Below are 26,407 nucleotides of genomic sequence, written 5' to 3'. Positions count from 1 at the left end.
TTTAAACATGCACACCCATCCGTCAACTCAAGGATTATCTATGCTCGCTTGTGTGCTTTGTGTTGTCTGCAGGTACCTTAGAAATACCTGGTTGTCAGGGATTATAAACATGGGTCCTTCGTGCATGTAAACATGCATGTAATGTTTTTTGTGTAAAAACATTATTAACATTATTAACATTAAATTATGCCTAAATTATCTCAATGTTATTCCTCCAATTAACGCAAAGATTTCAAAAGTGGCAGATTATGTTTTTGAGTTACAAAGACCAAAAAGTGCCACAGTGACAGGCAGTGGAAAAAGTTAATTTCAGACCCTGGTCCTGACTAACTCCCTGTAGTGTGAGGCAGACAGTGGTGGATTGGAAATGTATTGTTAGGCACGTACCCTCATCAGCACAGGAGAGGAAGTTCCTCTCCTCTTTGTTCCCTGATGGCCGCTGATGTGATTTGAAAGACTATGACAGGTCATGGTAACCCTCTGTGCATGGCTGACAGCTTCTGCTGTACCACGCTAACAATAGAAAGAAAGCCAGACTGTAACTCTGCGTCTGTTTCAGCAGGAGTCTATCCTTTCATTTTCAACACTACCCTGAAATCTGCGTTATCCGATTGTAATCGCTGAGCAACGTTATTGAGCATGCCTCTGAGGAGGAATATTGACATAAACACATTTAATAAGGAACAGTACAAAACAGGTACAGGTACAATAAGTCAGATCCTCATAGTGAAGCATTTTCCAAAGTGAACTTTCCAGACACATTTATTGGGCTGATAACATTACTCAAACACAGTGTATGACCATTGTAAACAATAAAACACAAAAAAAGGCATCAGACTTAGAACTGCTCCAGAATTCAAAGTGCGCCAAGCTTTTTAAAATTCTCAACTTTTGGTCTTTTTTTTTTAAATCCTCTTAATATATCTTTTGAATGTTAAGTCATTACTTTTCTTTACATATTCATTTTTCTGCAGTATTGATAATTATAATATGTACAAACGAGGCCAAGACACTGGTAGCTCTGAGGCCGTAAGACAGCCTGTAAATATTTGCTCTTCTTCCATGACATGACTCTAGTTTTGGAAAATGACAAGGTAAGGCTGTGCTCCCTCTCTGTTGGTTTTGCTGATTGCATGCCTTGTTGGTGACTGTAATGAAAAGTCTGTGTGAGTCTTGGTGACCACTTTGTCTTGACTGGCGGGATGGGGGCAGTGACTTAGTCCTTGGATTTTCCCACTGATAGCAACATCTTTATGTACAAAGGCTTTAAAGTCCCACCGTTGTCCTATTGGTTGGGAGGCTATCAAATAAATGCTTCCCCGTTATGTTTTAGCTTGTTTCCAAGTGTCTTTTTTTGGTTTTCTCCCAAAAAAGTATTGGTATCAAAATGTCTGTTTAGATATAGTTGTGCAGTGGGGGAAAGGGCTTGTTAGCATGTGTTAGAACAAGGGTTCAAACTGTTCTCAATGTATGAAAAGAAGAATCTCTTTGCTTGCAATGCAAAGTTCTTTACTTTGTATAATGTCCAGTGTTGTTTGTCTTTATACAATGCCATGACATAATCTTAGATGAGATGCAGCCTCAAGCCTGGTTTCACATCTTTTCCATCCTCCCCTCCGTCCCGTCGCCTCGTCCCTCTCTCCATCTCTGACACTCATCCCCATGCTCATCCAAGGGAGACTACTTTAGCAACCACTCGTTCACTGGAAGAGAGGAGAAGGACAGGAGTGAGAATACTGATTTATATATGCGGCGCTCGCCACAGTTCAACTATTCTCTGGCATTATTCACCCCCACCCTCCCCACGCACCATATTCCATCTTTAGTGATAACATACAATTTAAAAGAAATGGCCCTTGAGTGAATGGAGTGTAGGTGGGGGAGGGTGGGGGAGGTGAACTGGTGCCATTATGATATGAGCGGCAGTCTTGACAGAAACTTACACTCAAAACAAGGGGAACAAGAACATGAGTAAACATTTTAATTTGATAAAGGCTGTCTTGTTGTTATGTGAAAGAAGGCATTTATTGGAGTGCGTTATCATGAACATGTTTTCCTTTCACCAGGTGTTGACAAATAAAAAAGTAAACACACACATATGCACAGCAAACCTTCCTGATTTCCCATTCAGTTACCCTGATTAGAACCTCTCTGAACCTCCCTGAGGAAGGGAGGAGTGTATCTTGCTGCTCCCGGCACGGTTGACCTTACACAAATCACCATGGGGATGTATTTCCCCTTTTAATGAGACCCCCCCACCATCCCCACTTCATCTTGAAGGTCTTTAAATCTCTGAACAATTAAATGAGCATTGTAATATTTTTGCTTTTTGGTTTGCTCTCTCAAGGGTGTTTTTGTTTGGCAATCAGACGTGTGTGAGGTAGGTGGGGAGGGCAGAAATTTCCCCACAACTGCTGCACAGAATAAGAATTTCATCTTTTAAAGGTGGGGGGGGGGGGGGGGGGCAATCACTGTGCGTATCGGCCACAGCACTCCTGAGCAAAGAGAAAAAACCACAATGAATAGCAGGGACTGGAGTTACCGCTCGCCTTTAACGTATTTGCGCTTCAGGGGTGATATTCAACATTCTGTACAGCAGTTGCCCAGACACATTGGCTGAAACAGAGGAGAGGAGATGACAGACTGCAGCAGCACCTCCCAGGTTGCAGTGAGCTGTGACAAGCCAGTTTTCAGCCTCCCAACTGCCAGATCTGTCAGTCAGACCAAACAGGTGTACTGACTGTCCAGCCATCTGACTTTCTCCCGACTGTCTTCCCTCTTTCTCTTTAGCACATCAATCTGCAGTTTACATGCTATCAACTATCAGCTGAGTCCCAGCTCAGCACTCAAATTTGATATTAGTTCAGTTTATTAATTATAATGGTGAGCTTAGATCAAGCAATAATCCCCTTAAATTTCTGTGGATGTCATATCTAAAACAAATTACATCAGGGGCATTCGGGAGCAATATTCCCACCTGAAGCTGAGAGTTTGGTGATTAATAATTTAGCACGCTTACTGACCAAAAATTATATCTTGTCAGTTGCTTGTCAGAACTTCACAGGATGTAAATAGTTGTGAATGCAAACTGATAGCTGCAGGGGCTGCTATTGCTTTGAGTTTAATAAATGAATGCCTCTAAAGAGAATTAAGGTGAAACCTTCCCCTGCAATGCATTTTAAAGTCTTATTCCAGTTTATTACATCTTGGGTCTATATTTATGTAGAGAAGCATGAGCAGTGAGTGAGGTTATAAACAAACCCCCAGGTTGGTCATACAAGGCAGTAAAATGTTATTAGATGAGTCAGGTAAAAAAAACAAAAAAGTTAATATGATAACATGGGGCGTAAAAAGATGTCTTTTACTTATTCTCTAGTCAGTAGATAAGATAAATTAAAACTTAATCTCAATGAATTTTAACCTTCCATTAATCTTTCACTATTTCTCACTCCTTAGGTCCCTTTTGACCACCTGTTTGGCTTTAGGTTGTTTTTTTTTTACACCACATTTTAATAATTTAACTAATTGTATTATTTATTGATTTGATTGATTAAATAGCTATTGGTTTTGACTCATCTGACTACTTTTTGTTTGGCATTGATTTTGGGGCTCTATACAGCCGGACTTAATCGGCAGAGAATGTCCATGTACCTCCAAATTAATTACAGCTCTTTACATTAAAACACAGTAATAAGAAGATAATAAGGGGGTAATACATTAGGAGTTTACTTATTGTTATCACCAAGACATTACCAATAATCTGCCTAAAACTGTTGGCTTTAAAGCCTACCTGTTCAAGTGACTACTCTATTCTACTCTACTTTGTTGAATACATATTTATCATAACAAGACGGACACATAAGACACTAGCTGTAATAAACCAGAATTTTGCATTGAAGTAACATTTTGTGAAAACTTGTAAGTGTGGTAATACCATGTGTTGTTGCGCAATGGAAACACCAATGTACCTGCATGATTTGATTCACAATATCATTGTTATCAAATATAAATATATATGAACATTTAAATGTCAGTGGTGGAGAGAGGGAGATAATATGGCAGCAGGGTGAATTAGGTTATTGTTTCTACCTCGGTACTGGAGCTTCTGAGCCCTGTTGTTGGGGCAGTCTTTGCCCTGCATGCTGAAGTTGATGTTGGTGCGGATGCAGCGGTTGTTCAGTGGCTGGACCGGGCGAACGTTGTCACTCATGCTCAGGAAGATCTGAGATGGTTGGTTCTGGCTCAGCAGTCGCAAGGAGTGCATCTTAGATGAAGACAGAGACAGGGAAGAGGGAAAAGAAGCCTTTGAGAACAGGTTAGCCTAAACATCATGGAAATGGGAGCCAGGCATTTTGATCCACTGAAATATTTCCAGTGCAGGGCTGTATGGAGGATTAGGCAAAAGAAGAGCTGAGAGGTTCTGGAATCAAAGCCTCAGTGCTGGGCTGACATCGTTCATGGGGCAGAACTATGGTGAGAGAGAAAATCCTCAGCTGAGACAAACAATCCCCAGTGAATTTTGGGAGTTGTATTTCAGCCCTGGCTTGGCGGCTGAGGCTCACCTGCATGCGTGTGAGGTACACCGGCTTGTTCATCAGGATCCATGTGGCTGTCTCAAAGCACGGAGGGATGGTCATCGATCCTTCATATGTGATAAAACTACTGGTCTCTGGGTAAATCTCCTCTATGTTCAGGCCGGTCAGTAGATACGCATCATCTGCAAAAAAACAAAACCAAGAAGCGACCTTTAATGTTGCCTCAGAGGATACTGTACTGTTATTATTATTTTTTTCTATTTATTTTAACTATATTTTTACAGGGAAAACAGACTGAGATCTGGATCTCTTTTTAGGCTGGACCCTGTGTAAACATGTTAACATGTACAGTAGACACACAAACAAAAAATGTATTAAAATATACAAAAGCAAAAGTACACGTCAAGAGAAGCAATTAGATACAATATCATATTGATTCTCCATAAGATTTCTTAGTTGGCTAAATGATACCATTGTGTTTAACTTGAGTTTGGTCTGCAGTTTGTTCCTTAAATATATATGGAATTTATATAAGTGCTTTCTAGTGTCATTTACAATATAATTTACAACAAGTAGGGTGGCCGTGGTGCTGTGTTTAGGTCTTACTATACTATTAGCAGAGAGAAAAGATTGAAACTGTTTGTTGATTAACAATTGTAGGATTTTTGCCATATTAGGGACCCTAGAGATAAGTTGATAAGATGAGTTAACCATGTCAATGACATCACTTCCCTTATGCAATGGCAGAACAGCCAGAGTTGGACTGTTGGACAAAACTTTTACGAAACAAACTATTAATTCATTGATCAAGAAATAAACAGCAGATTAATCCATAATGTTAAAACAATCATGCTGCCCTAAAAGTGAAAACATTAAAAACTAGCTTCACTTTAACCAACAACATGAGCTAAATTCTGCTTAAAAACAATGCACCAGTAATCTAATGAAATAACTTGTAATAGTATAACCCTCAAGGGGACATTTTCTGTATTGAGTACTTTCACTTACTTAATGTACATTTTCCTAATAAAACGTTAGTAGTACTTTTACTTCAGTATGGAATCTGAATACTTCTTCCACCACTGGTTAAAAAAGATGCTAGAAGTATTGAGAGTGAACCGTATGAAATAGAGTTGTGGGCCAGACAGCATAACAATGAGCTGAAACTCACTGAAAGTTGAGGGGAGCTGCAGGTGATAATTCTCTTTATGTTAATCACTAGAAGTGACCCCTTTCACATTGTCACATTGTTGTTTGATGCAATGTTGTTATAAAAATATCCATTATAGCCATTAATAAATGGACCTTGAGTTAAGATTTCTTTGTTTAAATAGTATTGTTGCTACACATATAGCTTAGGTACATTCTTCTGTGCAGTTCTTTGGATGTATATATGTATGCATGAATCACTGAAATTTTTGGATTCAGTCTGATAGCCATTCAGGAATCAGGATTCATACTGGTCTGCATAAAAGCGTCAGCAGATACAGCTATCTCAACCAAATCCTAATTTTACGACGTCACCGAATGGCGTATTTACACATTAACGTGGGATATTTATCAAAATGTTGTACATGTCATCTACGTGTTCCATTGTGGCCATTGTTGAGGGTAATATACAGAGCATGCATTTGTCACAAATCTGAACAGGTCAAAAAAATCTTGGAGAGTAAAATGTGCTGGGTAGCGAATAGGAAGTCCTTTCAGATAGCAGACATGATCTTGTTTCTAACTTTTAACTAATAGTTACCTATTAGTTAACCTAATGCATCCTTCTTTTAGCGTGCAGATGGTAAACTCACCCCCCACTACTCATCACTGACTGAAATGAGCTCATCTGCCATAACACATTTTTCTCACTTCTCATTTCACCTATCATGTACTGTTCTGTGAATGACAGGCTGTTGGTGTTGCAGCACAAAACCTCTTTTATCCAAACTGTCTCCGCTGTCAGGATGCTAATTAGACAGACTGCAACTCTCTCCCTCTTCACACTCCAGAAGCACGCTATCAATAACTTGTCATCTGTTGGGCTGTTGACAAATGGACTGCCTATTGTGATGAGGTCACTGTGGTGGACCACTGCAGCTTTAATGCTAATTCGACTGTTCTTTGCACCACTATTAAATACTGCATCTTACGCACTGCAAAAGAATATTAGTTTAAAAAAGAATTTGAATGATAGGCTTGATTTGAGAAAATCCCCATAAAAAATCTCCTTTATATGCTATTACCATTCCACCTACAACATGAGCAAGTGAAGAGTATTTCTACTGCTGATCTTTTATTGTGTGGTTGAAATAATTAATTCTCTTTGAATGGTGTGTTTTTTATGTGTAGTATATGTGCTTTTAAAAAAGCGTTAGGCCTTCATGAAGGGGCTGTGCCACTGTGTGTGCACTATTAGTCAGTGTATCTGAGGGACTTTTGACAGCTGTCAGAATCCTTGCTGCTCCAAAGCTGGACCTGAAGGATCCCCCCACCCCCTCTTCCGTGCCACTGAGACTCCTCCCAGCCACAAGGGGTCAGTGCCTGTATCCAGCCATTCATTGCTCTCCCCATTAATCCAATTATTTGTCTCTTTTTTCAAGCTAGCCTCAGGCAATCTCCGTGCCGATGCTGCCTCTCCAGTATGGCAGGCTGGCAGAGGGAAGCCTCTGGAGAGCAGCTGTCGAATGCTGCCTAACACGCTGCCTCACAGACAGCCTCCGCCAGCTATCAATAGTTCCTATGCAGGAATCTCACCATCCCCATTCTGCAGCATCCCTTCAATTACCTCAAAAATTGACTGTTTGCTGACAGCTTCGTCTAAACAAATAAAGATACATATGTGTATAAAATATAGTAAAGATACTGTATATATACAGATTATTTATAAAGAGATTGGGTGTGGGTCCAGTTTTTTCTTACAAAACCAAAAACACAAAATCAAAAGTTTATGGCATGGATTAAACAGTGCAAACATTAGCATGTCCTTAACTAGCTAGCAGAAGTCGCTGGTATTTACCCAGGGAGCCTCGGTCTGACTAATATACTTTATACTTTACAGTGAGCAAAACCGTGCAAAGGGGTGGCCACAGCCACCAGCCCTTTAATTACCAGCACACACAAAACAGAAAGCAAGAACACACAGAACAGTCAGTCACTATGTACAATAAAGGGAAGTACCCCAACTCAGTCTTTCTTGTTTTCCTACAGTTCCCAAAAAGGCGTTGCCTCATATGGTGGACAGCATAAGCTTCAGGCTCCTGGGAATACTCGGCCCGAGTGAAGAGCAGACAGTTAGCTGTATAACTCTGGACTTCAAGGACAGGCAGGCTAACAACAGACGGACTTTTTACGCCCTGCCAGGGGTTGGCAGGCTAGATGCAGACACTCATGACGAGCTGACCACTTCATTGTGTGCACCAGCTGTAAGCACGTGTCATACTGTTTTTTAAACAGCCATTCAAACAGCTAGGGGTGTGTGTGTGTGTGTGATGTAAGGGGTACGTCCTTAAAGGTGCCAACTGCCACAAGCTACTATTTTAGATTCTCTATCCTGCTCTATTTGGAAAGTTTATGGTCTAGCTGCAATACAAGAATAATGCTGTTTCTTTACATCCATGGCTTTTCTACATGGATCATCAACTGGTGTGGATGCTGTCTGAAATAAAAGACCTGTTGTTTAAAAGAAATAATTACAATTTTAAATGGTAAATCTGTCACCATTAGCATGTGGGAAAAAACAGTAAGTAAAGGGAGCAAGGCTTAGTCTTAATTAGTACAGACCTAATTAGTACAGGACATTCACACTTACTTTTATATGTTATTCTTGTGATGGTGTCTCTGTTCAGCATTCGATTGAGGAATGAGTTGGATGTCTCAGCAATCTGGATTAAAAGAGAGAGAGAGAGAGAAAAAAGGTGTGAAGAATTGAGAGCCAATCTAAAATTTCACAATAACAATAGTCAACACAATTTCAATCTACTCAGTTCAGTACTTTAAAGGATAATGCATTTCTATCACCTTTAATGCCCATAAAATGTGTAAACCCACTGATGTATTTTGCACAGTCAGAAGCTCCTACACTCTCTTGTACTGGTGATTTGGCTTCTGGAAAACAAAGGCTCCCACTGTTTTCAAGACACCATTAAAAACAGCTCACAGAAACACACTGCTGCCATGACAAAACAAAATCTATCTTTTTAAATAGCAAATACATTGTATTCTTGACCTAACATGACTTTATAATGGATCCAAACAAGTTTTATTCTATCAGAGGCCTATTTTAGAACTTTGTACACAGTCAGGATACCTGTTTCCCCCTGCTTCCAGTTTTAATGCCTCTCTATAGCTACGTACTTACTGTAGAGACATGAGTGGTATTGATCTTCTTATCTAGTGAAAATGAATAACATGAAGGACAGAAAATATGATAAAGTGATGATATCTGGCAGTTGTTCATTTGGCATTTTAAAGTGAATAACCAGAAATTTCAGTACAAAGTAATTAAGTCTATTGCTGGCCTGGTCCGTCCCAGTGATGGGGACTCGAGTTAGAGACTCAGACTTGAGTCCAACTTAAGTCGCACACACAGTGACTTGAGACTCGACGTGAGACTCGTCCTCAAAAGACTTCAGACTTGACTTGGATTCGAGGTGCGGAACCCCTGAACAATGTTTATTTTTAGGGAACGTCTGATGAGCGTGCTGTTATTCCCCTCCCACCGTTACCTATAACCTGCGCGGCCGCACGTGAGAGAGGACAACAAACAGCGGCAGCTGCTGAGCCATTCATCAAAAACTTTGGCTTTAAAACTTCACACAACAAGACCCAAACAAAGAAGCGCTGAACGCAAAATAGGTTAGTTACCTGAGGTTAGTGAACATGTTTAGCTCAGCATTGGCCAACTAACGTTAGCTTGCTTCTTGCTTTAGCTATGACCTACAGGAGGTTAACCCCGGCTGTCGTTACTTATGAAAAGATGAATGAGTTTATTTACTTGCCAAACTTGCGGTGGTCGATTTACGTAATAATTTACATCCCGCTGGTTGCCATCACGTTAATTATTAATGACGGCTGCAAACAGGTCACAGGTTTATTGTTGATCATGCAATGTTACAGTTTTATTTTGTTATAACGTTACACTGGTTTGAGAGTCTGGTGGATGTGTTGACTTACAGTAGTTAATCAGTTGTGATTAATTGCATTTCACATTACATAGATGTGCTCTGTAAATGAAAAACAGGCTACAGTTACAGAATTCCTCATAACTATGCAGTTTTTTAAGCAGCCTGGATTGAATGCAGCAGGTGATATAGCATTCATTATAACCACGAGAGACTTGAGACTTGACTTGGACTCTAGCTCAGAGACTTGAGACTTGACTTGGACTCCAGCTCAGAGACTTGAGACTTGACTTGGACTCTAGCTCAAAGACTTGAGACTTGACTTGGACTCCAGCTCAGAGACTTGAGACTTGACTTGGACTCTAGCTCAAAGATTTGAGACTTGACTTGGACTCCTGCTCAGAGACTTGAGACTTGACTTGGACTCTTGCTCAGAGACTTGAGACTTGACTTGGACTCTAGCTCAAAGATTTGAGACTTGACTTGGACTCCAGCTCAGAGACTTGAGACTTGACTTGGACTCTTGCTCAGAGACTTGAGACTTGACTTGGACTCCAGCTCAAAGACTTGAGATTTGACTTGGACTCCAGCTCAGAGACTTGAGACTTGACTTGGACTCTAGCTCAGAGACTTGAGACTTGAGACTTGACTTGGACTCCAGCTCAGAGACTTGAGACTTGACTTGGACTCTAGCTCAGAGACTTGAGACTTGAGACTTGACTTGGACTCTAGCTCAAAGACTTGAGATTTGACTTGGACTCCAGCTCAGAGACTTGAGACTTGACTTGGACTCTAGCTCAGAGACTTGAGACTTGACTTGGACTCCAGCTCAGAGACTTGAGACTTGACTTGGACTCTAGCTCAGAGACTTGAGACTTGACTTGGACTCTAGCTCAGAGACTTGAGACTTGACTTGGACTCTTGCTCAGAGACTTGAGACCTGCAGTTAGCTACAGTTAGCGTGCAGTTAATTGGTGAAAAGAGTGGTGGTGACAACAGAAGGAGCCTAACAGGACAATAGTATACAAACTGCTATAGGGTGTAATTGGTTGGGTGCTGGTTATGGTGTGGATTTTCTACCCCTAACCCTAACAACAAAAAACATTTACTATCATTGATGATAGAAATTACACTCCACCCTTATTTCACCCTGAGCATTATAGTAAGTCAATCACAGGTTGGTCATTGGTTCAGTGACAAAGTCTTTTTATTTCCAGTGCCAGCATTTAAAAAAATTCTTACTTTTTACTTTTCTATCTGCACATGGCAACTGCACTAATGGTAAAGTTTAAGGAGATACTGTGGATTTTAATACAAATAAAAAGACAAATGCTAATTGCAGGTTAAAAAAAATTAGGCATACTATGTGACAGGTTACCCCAGGTAAGGTTAGGGTCAAGAGCTGAGCTAAAATAAGGTGACAGCCTTTGAATCTCCAAAACAGCAGTTCCCTCCTCTCTGCCTGCAAGGCTGACTGACTGATGCAGCTGCCTCGATAAGGATGCACTCTTTCGTCCATCTCAAAGCCAAGATTATCTATTTTTTGTTTCATTACAGACAGACTGACTGGCTCTATGTAGAAAATGTTGCATGTGACTTGAATGACATACGTCACTTAGGTAAGCATAGTGTCTTGTTTTAAACCAATAGCCAACAGAATTTTCACACTTGTATAGAGGAGTGAACAATAGACATTAGTGGATACTTAGTGAATCTCTGTCGGTGTAGGAGGGCTGAATGTCCCAAACAGGAAGTATCCTTCGGAATTGGTTTGGTACTACATTGTGTCCGCACTCTGCACGCTGTTGCCAGTCTCCCCGACCGGGTCTCAATAAACAATTCTTTGTAAGACATCATGAGTTTCCTGAGATCTTCTAAGAATAAGAGTTGACCTGCCCCCAAGAAATTTCATAACACACGTTGGTGACGGAAGTCAGGTCTCCTGCGTGAAAGTCAGACTCGCCCTGACCTCCACACCCTTACTTTCCACCTCACTACGTTAGGGCAAACTACTTATTGCACAGGCACTGAACGTTGGTATTGGATGACACTTGCTGAAAATGAGTGGAGAATATATATTTGACAGAAGCCACATGAAGCTACAGAGTAGATCGAACCAGGCATGGAGTCAGACACAGAAACAGCATAGAGCAGACGGAGGACGGAACAAAACCGTGACGTCATGGGGCATAACTCCGCTTGAGCGTAGAGTAGTCTGAGAAGTCAATGGCTGGCGGAAGCACCTCACACTTCGTGTCCTCCCTCACACCCTTCTTTGATTCCTCCCTGCCTTCCCCTCCACTCTATCTATCCCTCACTCATGCTAGTTGAACTTCACTCAAGTCTAATTGTCGAGATGTCTTTGGGTGAAGTGATTAAAAAGAGATGTGCTCGTCCTCCTCCTCCCCTCACTGCAGCTAGAATTACTTAGTCTTTGACCTGTTCCCTGTGCTCTTCAGGCAGGCATTATGCCTTTACCAGCCACTCATGCTGTTCACAAGTTTTGCTACTTTCTGTCTCTCACATTTTCATCGTTTTCCTAGAAAAGCACCCAAGGGGATTCAGTCAGTCTGTCTCTTCCATTCCAGGAAAGTCTGCACATTAGATTTGAGAAAGGATTTAGCACCATATGAGACTTAAAGACACATCTTTAAGATTCACATATTTCTTGCTGTTACATCAATCGACAATCAAATGAGTGTATCAGTGAGTGAAATGGGCTTGCATTCACAGTAAATGCCTGCCCCGGTGTCTCTCTATTGTGTGTCTGGTTTCCACAGAGGTCCCCGCGTTGTTGCAGTCACCCACTGCTGACCTTATTGGTGCCTCACGACAACACGCTCAGAATGGGGGCCTTTCTTGGCTTTCTGAGTCACAGCGATGGGATCGGAAATCTGACAAGGCCATTTCTGCATGAGTCACTGAAAAGTGAGAAAAATTTGCTCCTGCTTTGAAAAAGATGTGGCTAATTACCACCTGTCTGCTCAATGCTACTAAGACTCTGACCCGGTGTAACACGCTCAGACAGTGGAGAGGAGAGATGTTAGCAGAAAACCAGTTGGAGTGCAGTTGGGCGTTGGGTGTGTGAGTGGGTGGCAGGTGAGTGCATCTGTGTGTGTGCATGATTTTTTTTATCTCTTAAGATATTACTGATCCTTTTTGTTTTGACATGTGGGCATTAACAAAATTGTCTTCCTTGGATTTCACTACTTCTGAATTAGCCCTGCTGCAATGTCTTTAAAAGAATGTCGTGCTAGAGTATTTATCCAAAGCTTAACAAAAAGGGATCAACATTTCTTTGATCTTATTTTACAGGGATTGAATGCTTATCTGTTGCTGCTTTCTGATTTAGATTCATTAAAAAGTATTGCAGCTTTAAAGAGAATTCTTGGAAATGCAACATTATGACTATACTGTATAAGAAAATACTGTATAAGAAAATAAGATACAAGCCTGTGTATGAAAACATACATAAAGAAGTGACTTCTGAGGTGCTTTTCGCTCAAAAACATACAATGGCTGACTTTAAAATGGCATCAAAAGAAGAAGTAGGGTGATGTATTATAAATAGCAAGAAAGTCTGCATAAGAAGGTGTATGGGGTGTATGGATGGGTCAAACCAACCCAGGACTTTCACACAGGACAACGGCGTTCGAGTCCAATGAGAGACCAAGTAAATGGGGAGTTATTTTCATTTTTAAGTTAAATAGTATTAATGACTTATGTCACGTGTGTTATTTGTTAGAAGTGTCACGCCCTGAAGAATTTGTAAAAAGTAAGAAGTCAGGTCTCATGATGATACAAGAAATTGAGTTCTGTCACATGGTATACGTCATGTGACTGGCGCAGTGTACTTGTTTTAACCCAAACCACCATGTTTTCCTAAACCTAGCCAAGTAATTCTGTTGCCTAAACCTAACCAAACATCCACAACATCAGAATGTTAACTACGTGTTTAATGTCACGTGTTTAATCATGTGTCACGTGTTTAATGTTATGTAGTTAGACCTGGTGAGACTTGCGTCACGTGACATGACATGACAAGTCATGTTGTTAAGTTCCGGTTGTTGCAGAAAAAAACATACTTTCTCTGAAACTAAGCTGTAATAATCAGCTGCCAACTTTTCAATGTAGTTTGGAGTGAGATTTGGTATTGCAGATCGGTTCATTTTAGGCCTTCTGTGTCATATCATATCGCAGGGGTCGGGGTCATTACTCTTTAATCTTCAGGAATTTGGTTTTGAAAGTTCAACAGCCACATGCATGTACAGATGAAAAGCCAAGTCAATAATCATGGTCAGATCAGTGTGATCAAGATACTTGCCAACCTCCAGACATGATGGCCTTAATTTTGACCAAACCTAACCATGTATTGGGGATTCTTCCCCCACAGAATCTATGTGTCAAACCAAAGACTGTATTTCTTTTAATTGTAGAGAATGTTTGGAATATTAAAGCAACAGCTTAAGGAAACCCTTAAGCAGTGGAGGAGCCACTTAATTGGGCAGGTTGTCTGGGGGTCCTCCCCCATCAAATTTTTAGCATTAACTCTTAATTTCCTGCATTCTGGTGAAATTTCCTGCACCAATTCTTGCCTTTTCTGGATCAATTTATGGTGGAACTGTTTTTATCTAGGCTATGTCAATGGAAACACAAAACTCAGGTGACAATTTAAAATATAATATACCAGAATAGAATCAGTATGCATGGCTTTCAAGCATTCTGTAGGCCAATTTCTTTTTCTCTCATGATTTAGTCTTCCCTCCTCTTTGTGTCTTTGTTTGGGGAAGTTCTTCTTTAAATGCGGCACCTTTTCACCTCAAGGATAAATTAATTCATTTTAATTCAGTTAGGAATTTTTACAGGACTTTTATTTCCCAAACCATGGATGCTGGAAAAGTCTCCTGACTTTCTGTGTTTGTAAAATGTGTGGCACCTTTAAGATGCAATGAATACTCTAAATGTGCATGGGTAGTATCATCATATTATAAATCTTTTCTTTGACAGCTAAGCCTAACAGCAGTGTGGAACTGCATGGTTCTGTTACAGGGCCATTTGCTCTTTCTGTCGTATCTGGAATACACACCTGCAGCCCATCTCCTCTCTCGTACGTCCTCCGACACGCTCTCCTGCTGGTTAGTGGGGGGAGTCAAGGAGGGTTCACCTAGGTCAGCGTCTCCTCTGTCTCTTCAAGACTAAATGATGATCCCATTGACATTGGGGAGCTAATTAGCAGTTAGCAGCTGAACTTTTCAGCCTTAGTGCGCACAGTGCTGAGGACGTCGGCTGCCTCTCTGATCTCTGAGCCTCTCATTCAAGATGGAGCCCTCTCACAGACAACAAAGAGAGAGGGGAGTACTGCCACCACCGCTGACACAAAGCCAAGAAGCACAATGTTTTGCTCTGTAAGATAATTGGATTGCTAATTGTTTGTGAGTCGTGAGTGGAACATTTAGAATATTTCAGGCAAAGACACAGAGGAAGCAGTGGGAGCACTGAGGCTGTCATGCTGAAGGATAATTCAGCTCCTGGCAGATTTCTTCTAAAAACAATTTGTGGCTACTAGATACAAACACAGATAATCAGCCCATTTTGGGTATTAAAGGTAGATCAGAATATTAACAAAAATAGAATGAACCATGATTCAATTAAGTTGAATATGGACATCATCTGACACTTTGTTAAATGAGAACCATACAAAATAACCCCTAAATTGCATCCAAATTTGACATAAATTTCACTTTCCTCTTTCAAAACTTACATAATAACTGTTTTTGCTCTGTTTTCACTCCCTTTATTCACAGATATGTGGCACACACACTAAATTTCTTGCCTATGTTATTCATGACTATTATAATGATGCTGGGGACACAGGGAAGACAGAAACGCAGCGAAGCATCAGTTCTCGTGCGAACAGTAGCTTGACGGTTCGCATCAAAAGCACATTTCTATGTGCAGCTCAACAAGCTATTCTGCTTGTTCTGCAGAGTTCAACAGGCTTGACACACATTGACTGATATAGTAGACAAAACCAAATTATAACATTTAAGTTTAAAACAACAAGGCTGAAACTTATGAAATTATTATTTGGTCAGCCCTGTGATAAAAGTCTTGTAAAAGACCTTAATGTATCTTTACCTTTAATGTAAAGTTATCTAAAAGACTTGGTGGATTCCTTTGAGTGATTTAGTACTTAGAGCCTGCTCATTTTGTTTCCGTGGCTGAATGTGAGTCTGAAGACATGCCTCGGTCATCTGTTCCATTAGTGTAGTCAACAATACAATAATGAAAAATGATCTCATTAGGTGCAATCCCAGTTCACAGCCTGTACAGGTCACCAGTCAATGACAGGGCTGACACATACAGACAGACAACCAATAATGCTCACATTTACACCTACTGGCAATTTAGACTGGCCTGCATGGACTGTGGGAGGAAACCCATGCAGGCAGCAGGCACGGGGGAGAACATGGAAAATACTGTATATACTGTATGTATACACAAAAATAAACATACTTTTATAATTACTTTAACGAGGCTACTTAGTTTCAAATATGTATGAGTGTATGACATATAATCTATAGGTATTTTAAAATACATGTACTAAGTCTATATTTTCATGGAATTTGCCACTCCTGTAGGCCATTTTCACTTTTCACAGAAGACACTTTGACACATAGGAAAACACAGGTGTAAATAATTAAATGGATGAATTCCATTTATCTGCTTCAGGAGACCCTTTTCCTGGCAGACCTTTTGACATGTCATAACAGGAGAAACAGAGACAGAGCCATTAACGTTATCAGTACCACCAGCACTTTAACGACAAGTCAAAATGTCTGCCAGGAAAAAGGCCCATTGATTATTTTAGTTTCCTTTGGAATTCAAATGGTTTGAGTTTTTGCCACCAGGCATCCCATTATAGTTTGGATCATGCAAACAAATGTCGCCATGGAGTCAGCCATGAGCTGCAACCGAGCTCTGTTTGTTTTTTCCCCTTAACAATTTACTGGATTACTTTTGATCCTGAAAATAAATCTTAATTTTGATAATTGTGAGGCAAGATTTCTATTCATATGATTTGTAAAATTCTCCAATTGCATTGTATAAACTGCTGGAAAGAGTCAAGCTGATTGCAGCCGCATGTATGATATTGGCGCATTCTTGTTTAACTGAGTTAAGACACTGTTTCAGAAGAAGGTTGCAAGATGAGACAGAAACTGCATTAATTGGGTTTAAAGGGTCAATAACTTAAATCTAAATGCTGTTTCAGAAGTTTTTACTGCCTGAAAAGAAATAAAAATAGGAGGGAAAATTTTTGTGACCATGTCAGCGGTGCTACACGGAAACACTTAAATGAACACTTGGTCCACCTTTAACTGAGTCTCGTCTGTAATGAACACCATGTTAAGTCCTGTTCCATTTTGCACTATATGTTCCTACATGTATTATACACTGTAGCTATCCTGTAATGCTTATACATTGATTAAAACAGGTCAAGGTCCTTGTAAAGCTGGACTCAAATTCAGTATCTATAGAGGGATATGAAAAAACTCTCCAATACAATGATTAGTATTCTGTTGGATTGCCAAGGTATAACCCATTATAAAATGTCACCATAGCAGCTGCTGGGTAAAAAAAAAATGTTTGAGTGAATACAGCCTACACACTGGCAGTTTTTAAACATATGTATGAGACTTACCTTCATGAATATAGACACTATGACCAGTCCATTAGGGCTTTTAGCAGCTTCTGTATAATTTGTATACAGCTCGTGATTGTAGTGGATCAGTTGAACCTGGAACATACAGAGAGAGTTAATGTAGAGAGTTACTGAAATAAAATCATAAAATTACATTTTTGGCCAGACAACTTAAACGGTATGATAAGGAGACACAAGGCTGATATCCAAAGTGAGTACAAAATAGTGGAGACCGTGGAGTTGTAAACCCCTCTAGAGAATCTATATCTCAGTTGCTTGAAGTTAAGAGTCCCTCATTCACCTAAACCCTTCCTCGTTGCTACATCATGTCAGATGATTTAAAAAGGAAAATCAATATGGGATCAAGTCTCTCCCGTGGATTCACAGAGACACTCAATGAAATGTAAGGAGCTGATGTTCGGAACATTTGTGTACTCGAAATAGATGTGGATAGAAGTAATAAGAGGGACAGACAAGGATTCTGTCATCATTTGATCCAAGGCCAGCCTGCTCTCACAGACTGAGGTGAGAACAGCTAAACCATCTCCCTGTATGAGGTTAATGTTTCATTGACGCAGGTGCTTCATCCACTCCAGCTGTTCAATATTCCTGCCTTTAATGATGTTTGGGCGTGGGCAGGCACGCTCAACTTCCTTCTCATAAAAGTGCATAATGTTGAAAGTGTTGCCCACGGTTTTAAAACCCCGTGAAAGACAGCAACGATGAGTCCATCTCTATGTATTTTAAAGTACATTTTTATGAACGTTGTAAGCCTTTATTAATTAGTCCACAGTAAATAGACAACAGGAAATGAAAAGGAAGAGAGATGGGGAGTGGCGTGAAGTGGAATGTTGCGATTCACCATGAAACAGGAAGCAGAGAGTGCTTTTTGCTTCCACATATTTACGTGTTTCCTATAAAAACACAAAACTAGGTACTTGACGAGGTACTTGACGGGGATATTACGCCCCCTGCCATGCAGAATTTGTGCAGAATGGAAGCTCCCAGTGAGTGAACACGGCAGCCGGAGCGGAACCAAACACAGCCTCCGAGACTGACCGGTTTGACGACAGGGAATACAGTACCGAGCTGATTTTCTTGCTGGGTTTGACTCAGCTAATAGGATTGCTGGCTGCACGGCTAACTGAGCTAACTAGTTAAAGGTTCAAGTGTGTAAGATTTAGTGGCGGTAGTAGCAGTCCAGTCTACCACTGCCCCCTACACTTTCAAAGAGCGAAGGACAGCTACGGCGGATGACACAGCACAAAAGGTGTCTCTTCTGAGACAGCAGAGATTAGCCAGTCAAGAAATGAGGTTTCTTTAGGTATATTTATTAAGAAATTATATTCACTTAATTATTCAGTAAAACCATATGTTATTGGTGACTTGCGCAAAATTGAATGCACAAAATTGAATAATGAATTCTGTAGTAGTGTATTGCGCACTTTTAATTTAAATGTACTGCTATATCCCCAAAAGTGCAATAATATTTTTATTTTACCAGCAGTATTCCCTTTACACAGTAGCAATAACATATTTATATATTCTCAACTTAAACATTAATGTAATCAGATCAAATATAAAACCAAAGCTATTTGCCACTGCCAGGGCTTTACCTTTTATCTAGCTTGTTAAAAGTTCCCATCAGAGTCCAGAGCCACGGTCATAACATCATAACAGGCACCTTCTGAGCAACAGGTTAACATATATAAATCTGTTGTTTTTTTTTCTGAACAGGTATCAGCAGAAACATTTTTCTTTTATCAGGGAGCAGCAGAAACAGACTACGTACAGTAGCAAGTGTCTGTGAGCTGAAGGGCTCGAGCAACGCGCGTTATGGCATTTGTGCTCGCCTCACGCACACACCCGCCCGCTGCTGAAGTTGATTTGCCTTGAACTTTTTGTACGCAACTCGCAGCACAGATCATTGGAGGAGAGACTGATCCTCGCTGTTTGAGTTTCCAGAATCTATTACTGTTTACTAAATAGTTATCAGGAGATCAACAGGAGGGAATTCGCATGGCAGAGAAAACTAAATGAAAGCCTATCAGGTAAATTTATGTAGCCTATAATTTTAATTTAAGTTAAGCTGTGTAGCACACAGAAGCCGTTGCCATGGTTACTATCCATAGAGCGCCTGCTGTTTACTTGCGGAGCGCTGTTTCCCTGCCTGATCACTGGAGCAAAGAACAGATTATGTCAGATTATGGTGATTTTATAGCGGCAAAAAATATAAATAAATAAATACTTTGATAGTGGTGCTGAAATAGATCTCAGTCATGACAGCAACAGTTACTCACATAATCACTTCCTCTTTAGTGGTTTTGCCTACAAAATAAAAGTGCAAGAAGCTTGCCTGCTGTAATGCTTTATATGGAGTTGAATTGAGAGCTTTTACTTTGTACGATATTAAAAGAGTCTGTAGCCTGCTTGACACAACTCTGAAAGAGCAGAAAATGTGATGCCCCTAAATGTCTTCTGCCTGGAGATACTGGGTCCGTAGGTTGATGGATGCGGATCAAAAACCAAAACACACATACTGCTGCACATGCCGTAATGTGAGCATGAGAAACAGTCGCTGCAGAATCCGCAAAACTGTTCGCTTTTCAGTTACTGTAGAAACATGATGCCGCTACATGGCAATGTCCATGGAATGGGGGACCCGCAGTTATGTAGATATAAATGACTCATTCTAAGGTAATAAAAATACTGGATTACCTGTTGGTCTAATAGCTGGTTCTGCTGCATTTACTGGGAGGCTGCAGAGGGCGTTGCAGCGTGGGCCAAACTAAAATAAAGATTGTCACTGTGATAACTTTCTACAGTTTTATAAACCTCACTTTATAGTGCAGTGTTTTGGCGTCTGATAAGTCTTCAAACTCATCAATCTATTACTAAACTGGGACCAGGCATTTCATTGTTTCATCAGTAGCCCCTAGCATTCTTTTAATGCAAAGGGGTTTTTGGTCTGAACAGCCGTGAAAAAAATTAATTATGGTTTATACTGGCGATGATTATAATGTAACAGGCCTTTTATAAATAACCAATTCCTCTCAAAATGTATCATTACCTTAGCAGCTCATGATCACGTAAATACTTGACATTCAACACCCTAACAGCAAGGACTAGGCTTTCCTTCATTTTTTGTGGGTTATGTCCAGTTCTGTCCAATTCTGAACTGTTCTGGGGACAGTGTAAAAAAAAATAAAAAAATAGTGGGGTTGCAGCTTTAGTGTTTTCCTCTAGTGAGGAGGAAACTTTGATATGTAGTGTCAGAAACTGGTTTCCATGAGATGAGAGATCTCTCTGTGATAATTAAGTTACTTTATATATTATTATACTTTATCTTATCTACGTTAGTTCAGTATAAACCTATACTGTGTGTGTGTGTATATATATATATACCTAATTATAAAATATAAAAAAATAAAAGTAGCTAAGGTGTAACTAAGCTACTTTTGCCACACTGCTGTAGCTTAGCTTGCTACATTTCACTGAGGGGTAGCTTCTGTGTAGTGAAGCTTCATTTAATGTAGAGTAGCTAGCAGCTTAGCTCACTACATTTTCCAAGTAGCTTGCCCAACACTGATAACTGCAGTACTATTGCTGAGGGTTGTTGAAAAATGATGAATGAAAATGAAAAATGAACTCGCCTCTCTTCATTACCTAAATCAGCAAAACTTGCAGCCATACTACTATAACCTAAAGCTTCTAATTTATTACCATTGGGCTGTAGTACTTAAGTGCTTATTTCAAGCCAAGAGAGGTGGGAATGATTTTCAGATCTTTTCCAATGGCTTACTCTTCATAAACTTCTCATCCTCACTCACTGGCAAAGGGCTCAGCACGTACTGTACTGGATGATATAAATAAACAAATGTAAGAAGAGAGTAATTATGAAATGCTCGATTAGGGGAGCACAGAGAGCGACAGAACGTCTATAAATGCAATCAAGGCGAGAGAGGAAGTGATTAGAGCCCTACAATGATCTGATTAGATTTTTAGGTGGGAGCGGCAGAGGCAGCCAAAAGAGCTCATCCGCACTCCCTCAATGACAAATTGCACAACATTTGCTGCTGGTGGGCAATAAAAGGCCAGTGTAAAGTGAGAATGTCTGCCAAATGGAGAAGAAAAAAAAGAGGGAGATGCAGAGCAAAAGAGGGAGAAACTAGAGGCCGTAATTAGATACAAAAACAGTTGAAGAAATAGCATAAGAGAAGAGCTGCTGCATGTTGGCCAGACCAGACCAGTGAGACTGCATCATTCATCATAGTGTCCCTCAGTTCAAACCCAGACTCACACTAACAACTAAATACAGTAACACCTCCACCCATCTCACAGGTACATTCTATTAAGATTCTGTCATAACACTCACATGTTACGACAAGAGATGCAGACAGATTATCTAATATATAATATTAGACTACTATAATATATAATACGGTGTGACAGATGTTACAGAGTTAGTACAAATTGGGGTTGGGGTTCAATAGCACTTCATCTAATCAGAATCCAGTATTGAATCTGCTTATCAATTCGAAATCCTATTTAGGTTCATTTTTTCAGTATTTGTAAGTAAACTTAGAAACTCCAACATTCAGTTGAGATCTTTATTCAGTTTTTGTTTTCTGAGAAACTAGGTCACGTATAAACAAGTGATCATATATGGAGGGGAGATGGTAGACCCCGTTTTTGGTGTCAGACGTGAACATCCTCCTTGATCGTTCTCTGGCTGGTCCACACTGATATAACTGTTGGTTGATCGATAGCCATGTCATTTTGTACAAACATTCATGGTCCCCACAGGATGTGTCCTGCTGACTTTGAGGATCCCCTGCCTTGTCTTATTCCCACCATGAGACTGACATTTGTGGTTATAAGTTATATATCTTAACTATTACAATGATGAAATCCATGTACAGTAAGGATGATTTGTAGCTGTGATAATCCTCTGCGCCGTCATCAGGCCGAAATTTCAGTTTGTCCAATACGTTTGTCCAATTAGGTTTATTTCCCAGTAGTGGGGGTGGTGATGGCGCATAGATAAGATGCTTTGCTTTGGTGTGGGAGACTTGTCTTCAATTCCCACTGTGAGACATCCACATATGTGTCCCTGAGCAAGAAACTTAACCCCTAGTTGCTCCAGAGGCGTGTGACCTCTGACATATATAGCAATTTTAAGTCACTTTGGATAAAAGCTAAATGAATAAATGTAAATGTAGCCTAAGCTGTACTTTTTTATTATTGCTCATTGCTGTCTATTTATCAGATCTATCTCAGTTTGTACATGTTAATAATGAATCCTCCATGCATGCCAAAGTTAGTCATGGAGCTACACAAGGTTCAGCGCTTGGACCAACACTATTCAACTTATACAGTATGTGCTTCTTTTAGACAATGTTATTAGGAAACACTCCATAAACTTTCATTGTGATGAGACCCAATTTATCTATCGATCAAGCCAGATGAAACCAATCACTTAGCTAAATATAAGCATGCCTTAAGGATGTGCAATTTTCTGATGTTAAAAAAACGGAAGTCATTGTACTTAGCTCCAAACACAGTGTCTAAAGATATAGTTTCCTTGGATGGCACTGCCATGGCCTCCAGCACCACTGAGTTATCTTTGATCAGGATATGTCCTTTAACTCCCACATATAACAACATCAAGAACCAGAGGTCGCATGCCTCAGGAGCATCGAGTTAAGTGTCTTGCTAGGCATGTGTCTTATCCACTGCCCCATCAACCACCTTTTCTCACCTACGTAACACTGCAAAAATCAAACACGTCCTGTTTCAAAATGTTGCAGAGGATGACAGATGTATAGATGATAGGATAGCTTCTCCGCACTGACTCCCTGTTAAATCCAGAAGAGAATTTAAAGTCCTCCTCCTCACCAACAAAGCCAATCATATCTTAAAGAGCTCATAGTTCTTTATCACACCACTAGAACACTGCGCTCCCAGAATGCATGCTGCAGCTCCTGTGTTCAAAACACTGCAGCACCACAGAACAAAACATCAGTTGACCGGAGCCTACCAGAGCTACGGTGAGTAATGTTAGCTCCTGGTAGCTCTCACACTATTATTCGCGGTGAGTTGTTCATTTGTCTTGTCAATTATATCACTTTTCCTCTCCTGAAAACATTCATACCAGACTTTCTAACCCTGAGTTTTTCACTGCACTCTCCCGGGTCACAGCAGGATGTTAAATGTTACAGTAGGTGAGTGGTGGAGGCTAACGTAACACTGACAGAAGTGATTGTATTTATGTCTGAAACAGTGCAGCACGTCTAGTGAACGGCCCTCTCATTTCTCCCTAGTCCATTACTTCTAAATATTCGTTAACATCACTAACAGCAGCTAATGCTGCCCGTTGCCAAGTTAGCCACAAAGCATTATCAGTGGAGGAGCGCTAACAGTGTTAATGAACAGTTAAACTATCTTGTTTAATGTATTCTAAATATATCTGCAAGCTGCTTGTCTGTAGTTACAGTCGGTGTGTCAGAAATGATTAAACCAGAAGGGACACGTAAATAAATGTGAGCTGAACAAGAATCTAACACAGCTTCTTGCCTAAAGAAGTTCTCTAACTTCTTAGAGTTAAATTTCAAAGTTGCAGGTCCTCCTTGTAGACAGTTTTCTCTGTGTCACTGTATCTGCTATTGGATTTTAAAATCCTCAAATATCGAAATTGGTATCGGACTTAAAAATCCCATATCGGTCAGGCTCTACTTCTGACCACTCAAAGTACTTTACACTACATGTCACGTTCACCCCATTGCCACATATTCATACACTGATAGCAGAGGCTACCATGCAAGGTGCCAATTGCTCATCAGAAATAAACTAATCATTCCCACACACTCACACATCTATGGCGCAGCCATCGGGAGCAATTTGGGGTTCAGTATCTTGCTTCAACATGCAAACTTCCAATTAGTGGGTGAGCTGCTCTACCTCCTAACCATAGTGCTCTGGATCATGTTTTTTCCACTGGAAGGTCACCGTGCAGGACACCTCATCACATTTTCTCCACTGGAAGGGCCCCCTAGAGGACACCTCATCACTTTTTTCCCACTGGAAGGGCCCCCTAGAGCAGTGGTTCTCAAACTTTTTCACTTCAAGGACCCCTTAACTGACACAAATTAGACCACGTACCCCAATTTGATAAGATTTTTTTCCCAGGATCGACCATCTGATAGGAAATTGGGTTTTTAGATGTTTTATTACAGAACATATATGAAACTCATAACCAAAATAGTCATACATTTTGTCATTGTGTTACTAATGAATGGAATTTTCCCCCCTTTTTACTTGAACCCTCTCAAGCACAACCGGGGGTCCCAGGACCCCACTTTGAGAACCACTGCCCTAGAGGGCATAACATCACATTTTCCACTGAAAGGGCCCCCTAGAGGACACAAAATCACTCTTTTCCACTGAAAAGGCCCCCAAGCGCACTTGGTTACATTTTCTCCACTGAAAGGGCCCCTTGGAGGACACTTTATTATGTTTTCTCCACTGGAAGAGCATGCTAGAGGGCACTTTATCACATCGTCTTGCACATTGGGCAAACCTAGAGGGCACTTTTGCAGTGTTTTTTTGAATGCGCAGGAGTTTCAGTTTGTTAAACCTGCAATAAAACCTGCATGAGAAGCCACACTGAGCGGACGTGGTTTGAAACAACACTGACTTGGGTGTAAAGGGTCACTTCTACTTGGCTGGCCAGTGCTCTCTGTTGTGTGTGTGTGTGTATTTGTGTGAGTGTTTGGGGGTCATGACAGCCTCTTTATGGCATGATGGCTGGCCTGGCCCCAGGGGTAGGGAAATATGAAGACAGCAAGTCGATAGCGGAAGAGAGGTGTTCAGCGCTAACGGTGAGAGGGGGTTTAAAAGCACTGGGCTGAAAATTACACTCTCCATCTCAACTTCTATCCATCCGTCCACCCTCCTTTAGATTAACTGGAGCATAGATCCATAAAACTAACAAACGGACAAGGCCTGCTACCAAATACACAAATCACACTCTCATCATGCACACGTATCTACATACCATGCTACCTGGTGTGTTAACTGTTTTTCATCTGTATCAATACTCATCATGCTACATTTGTAATTGAACAGAATCCTAAATATAGTTTCCTTTCTTTCTTCACATTAATTCTGCATGTTTTCCATCCATGCAGTGATGTTTTGGCGTATTTTAACCCAAGACGCAGCACAATTAAGATGCCGCGGTGCAGATGTGGGCGAAATGTGCCATTTAATAGTGATTAATGATAATTAGGGAAAGAGAAAATAAAACAGAACAAGCTTCCCCATCAAAAGCTCTGGGACCGATAATCTGCCGCAGAGACATCAGCTCAGTGTAATTTTCCATATGTGTGTCTGTGTTTGAAAGAGGACATTTGGCGTGTGTATCTGTGATTGATGGGTGTTTAAAGTGTTTGGATCAGCTGCCTATGGCGAAGCCTTCTCAAACAGATTTGTATTAAATATAGCTGGATCCTCTCTTTAGCAATGAGCGGTGTCTTCTTCACTTTGTAGGGGCTAACTCTGTTTTTTATTAGGTCTAATGTGAATCTAATCTTCTAACAGTAATATTCTTTGAATTTTGAAAACATATAACATTTTTTGTCCATCATCATGTAGTTTAATCAGATGATCTAAATAATGGGTTTTAAAGTCATGGAGGCAACAACTGCTCAATGTTGTTTGCTTTTCAAGAGCATTTTCCATCTAGGGATGGGTATTGAAGCAAAAAGAAAATTCAAACTAGAAGGCAAACACTAAACTGAATCTAGTTGTATTTAATTAGATTGTTTGGCTATGTTCAGACTGCAGGACAAAGTGACCCAATTTTTTGCTCATATGTGACTCAGATCTGATCTTTTTATGACAATTTGAACAGGACAAGTCACATGGAATCTGATCTTTTCCAGTTCGGATTTGGGCCACTTCCATATGTGATACAGATCTTTTTAAATGCGACCTGAGTCTGGACACAGGTTGGAATTGATGTGACTTTGACGTCACTCTGGAGCAGCTGTTGTCAT

At 40.4% G+C, this 26,407-nt stretch overlaps 1 protein-coding gene across 1 annotated transcript in view; it reads right to left on the bottom strand.

Annotated features, from left to right (window-relative positions):
- Positions 1–732: 732 nt before the first annotated feature.
- The window catches only part of ca10a (carbonic anhydrase Xa), a 233,026-nt gene continuing 207,351 nt past the window's right edge, over positions 733–26,407 (bottom strand). Inside the window, exons 6-10 of the mRNA XM_038736386.1 lie at positions 17,349–17,444; positions 8,335–8,407; positions 4,563–4,717; positions 4,090–4,264; positions 733–1,703 (exon numbers count right to left, since the gene is read on the bottom strand). Of these exons, the coding sequence (XP_038592314.1) occupies positions 1,681–1,703; positions 4,090–4,264; positions 4,563–4,717; positions 8,335–8,407; positions 17,349–17,444 (522 nt within the window). The 3' untranslated portion in view covers positions 733–1,680. The remainder of the gene's footprint in view (positions 1,704–4,089; positions 4,265–4,562; positions 4,718–8,334; positions 8,408–17,348; positions 17,445–26,407) is intronic.

Source organism: Micropterus salmoides, unplaced genomic scaffold (assembly GCF_014851395.1).
Source record: "Micropterus salmoides isolate LMB-PRFRI ecotype aquatic unplaced genomic scaffold, ASM1485139v1 Ms_hic_scaffold_21, whole genome shotgun sequence".
NCBI lineage: Eukaryota > Metazoa > Chordata > Actinopteri > Centrarchiformes > Centrarchidae > Micropterus > Micropterus salmoides.
This window is presented reverse-complemented; position numbering and strand designations above follow the sequence as displayed.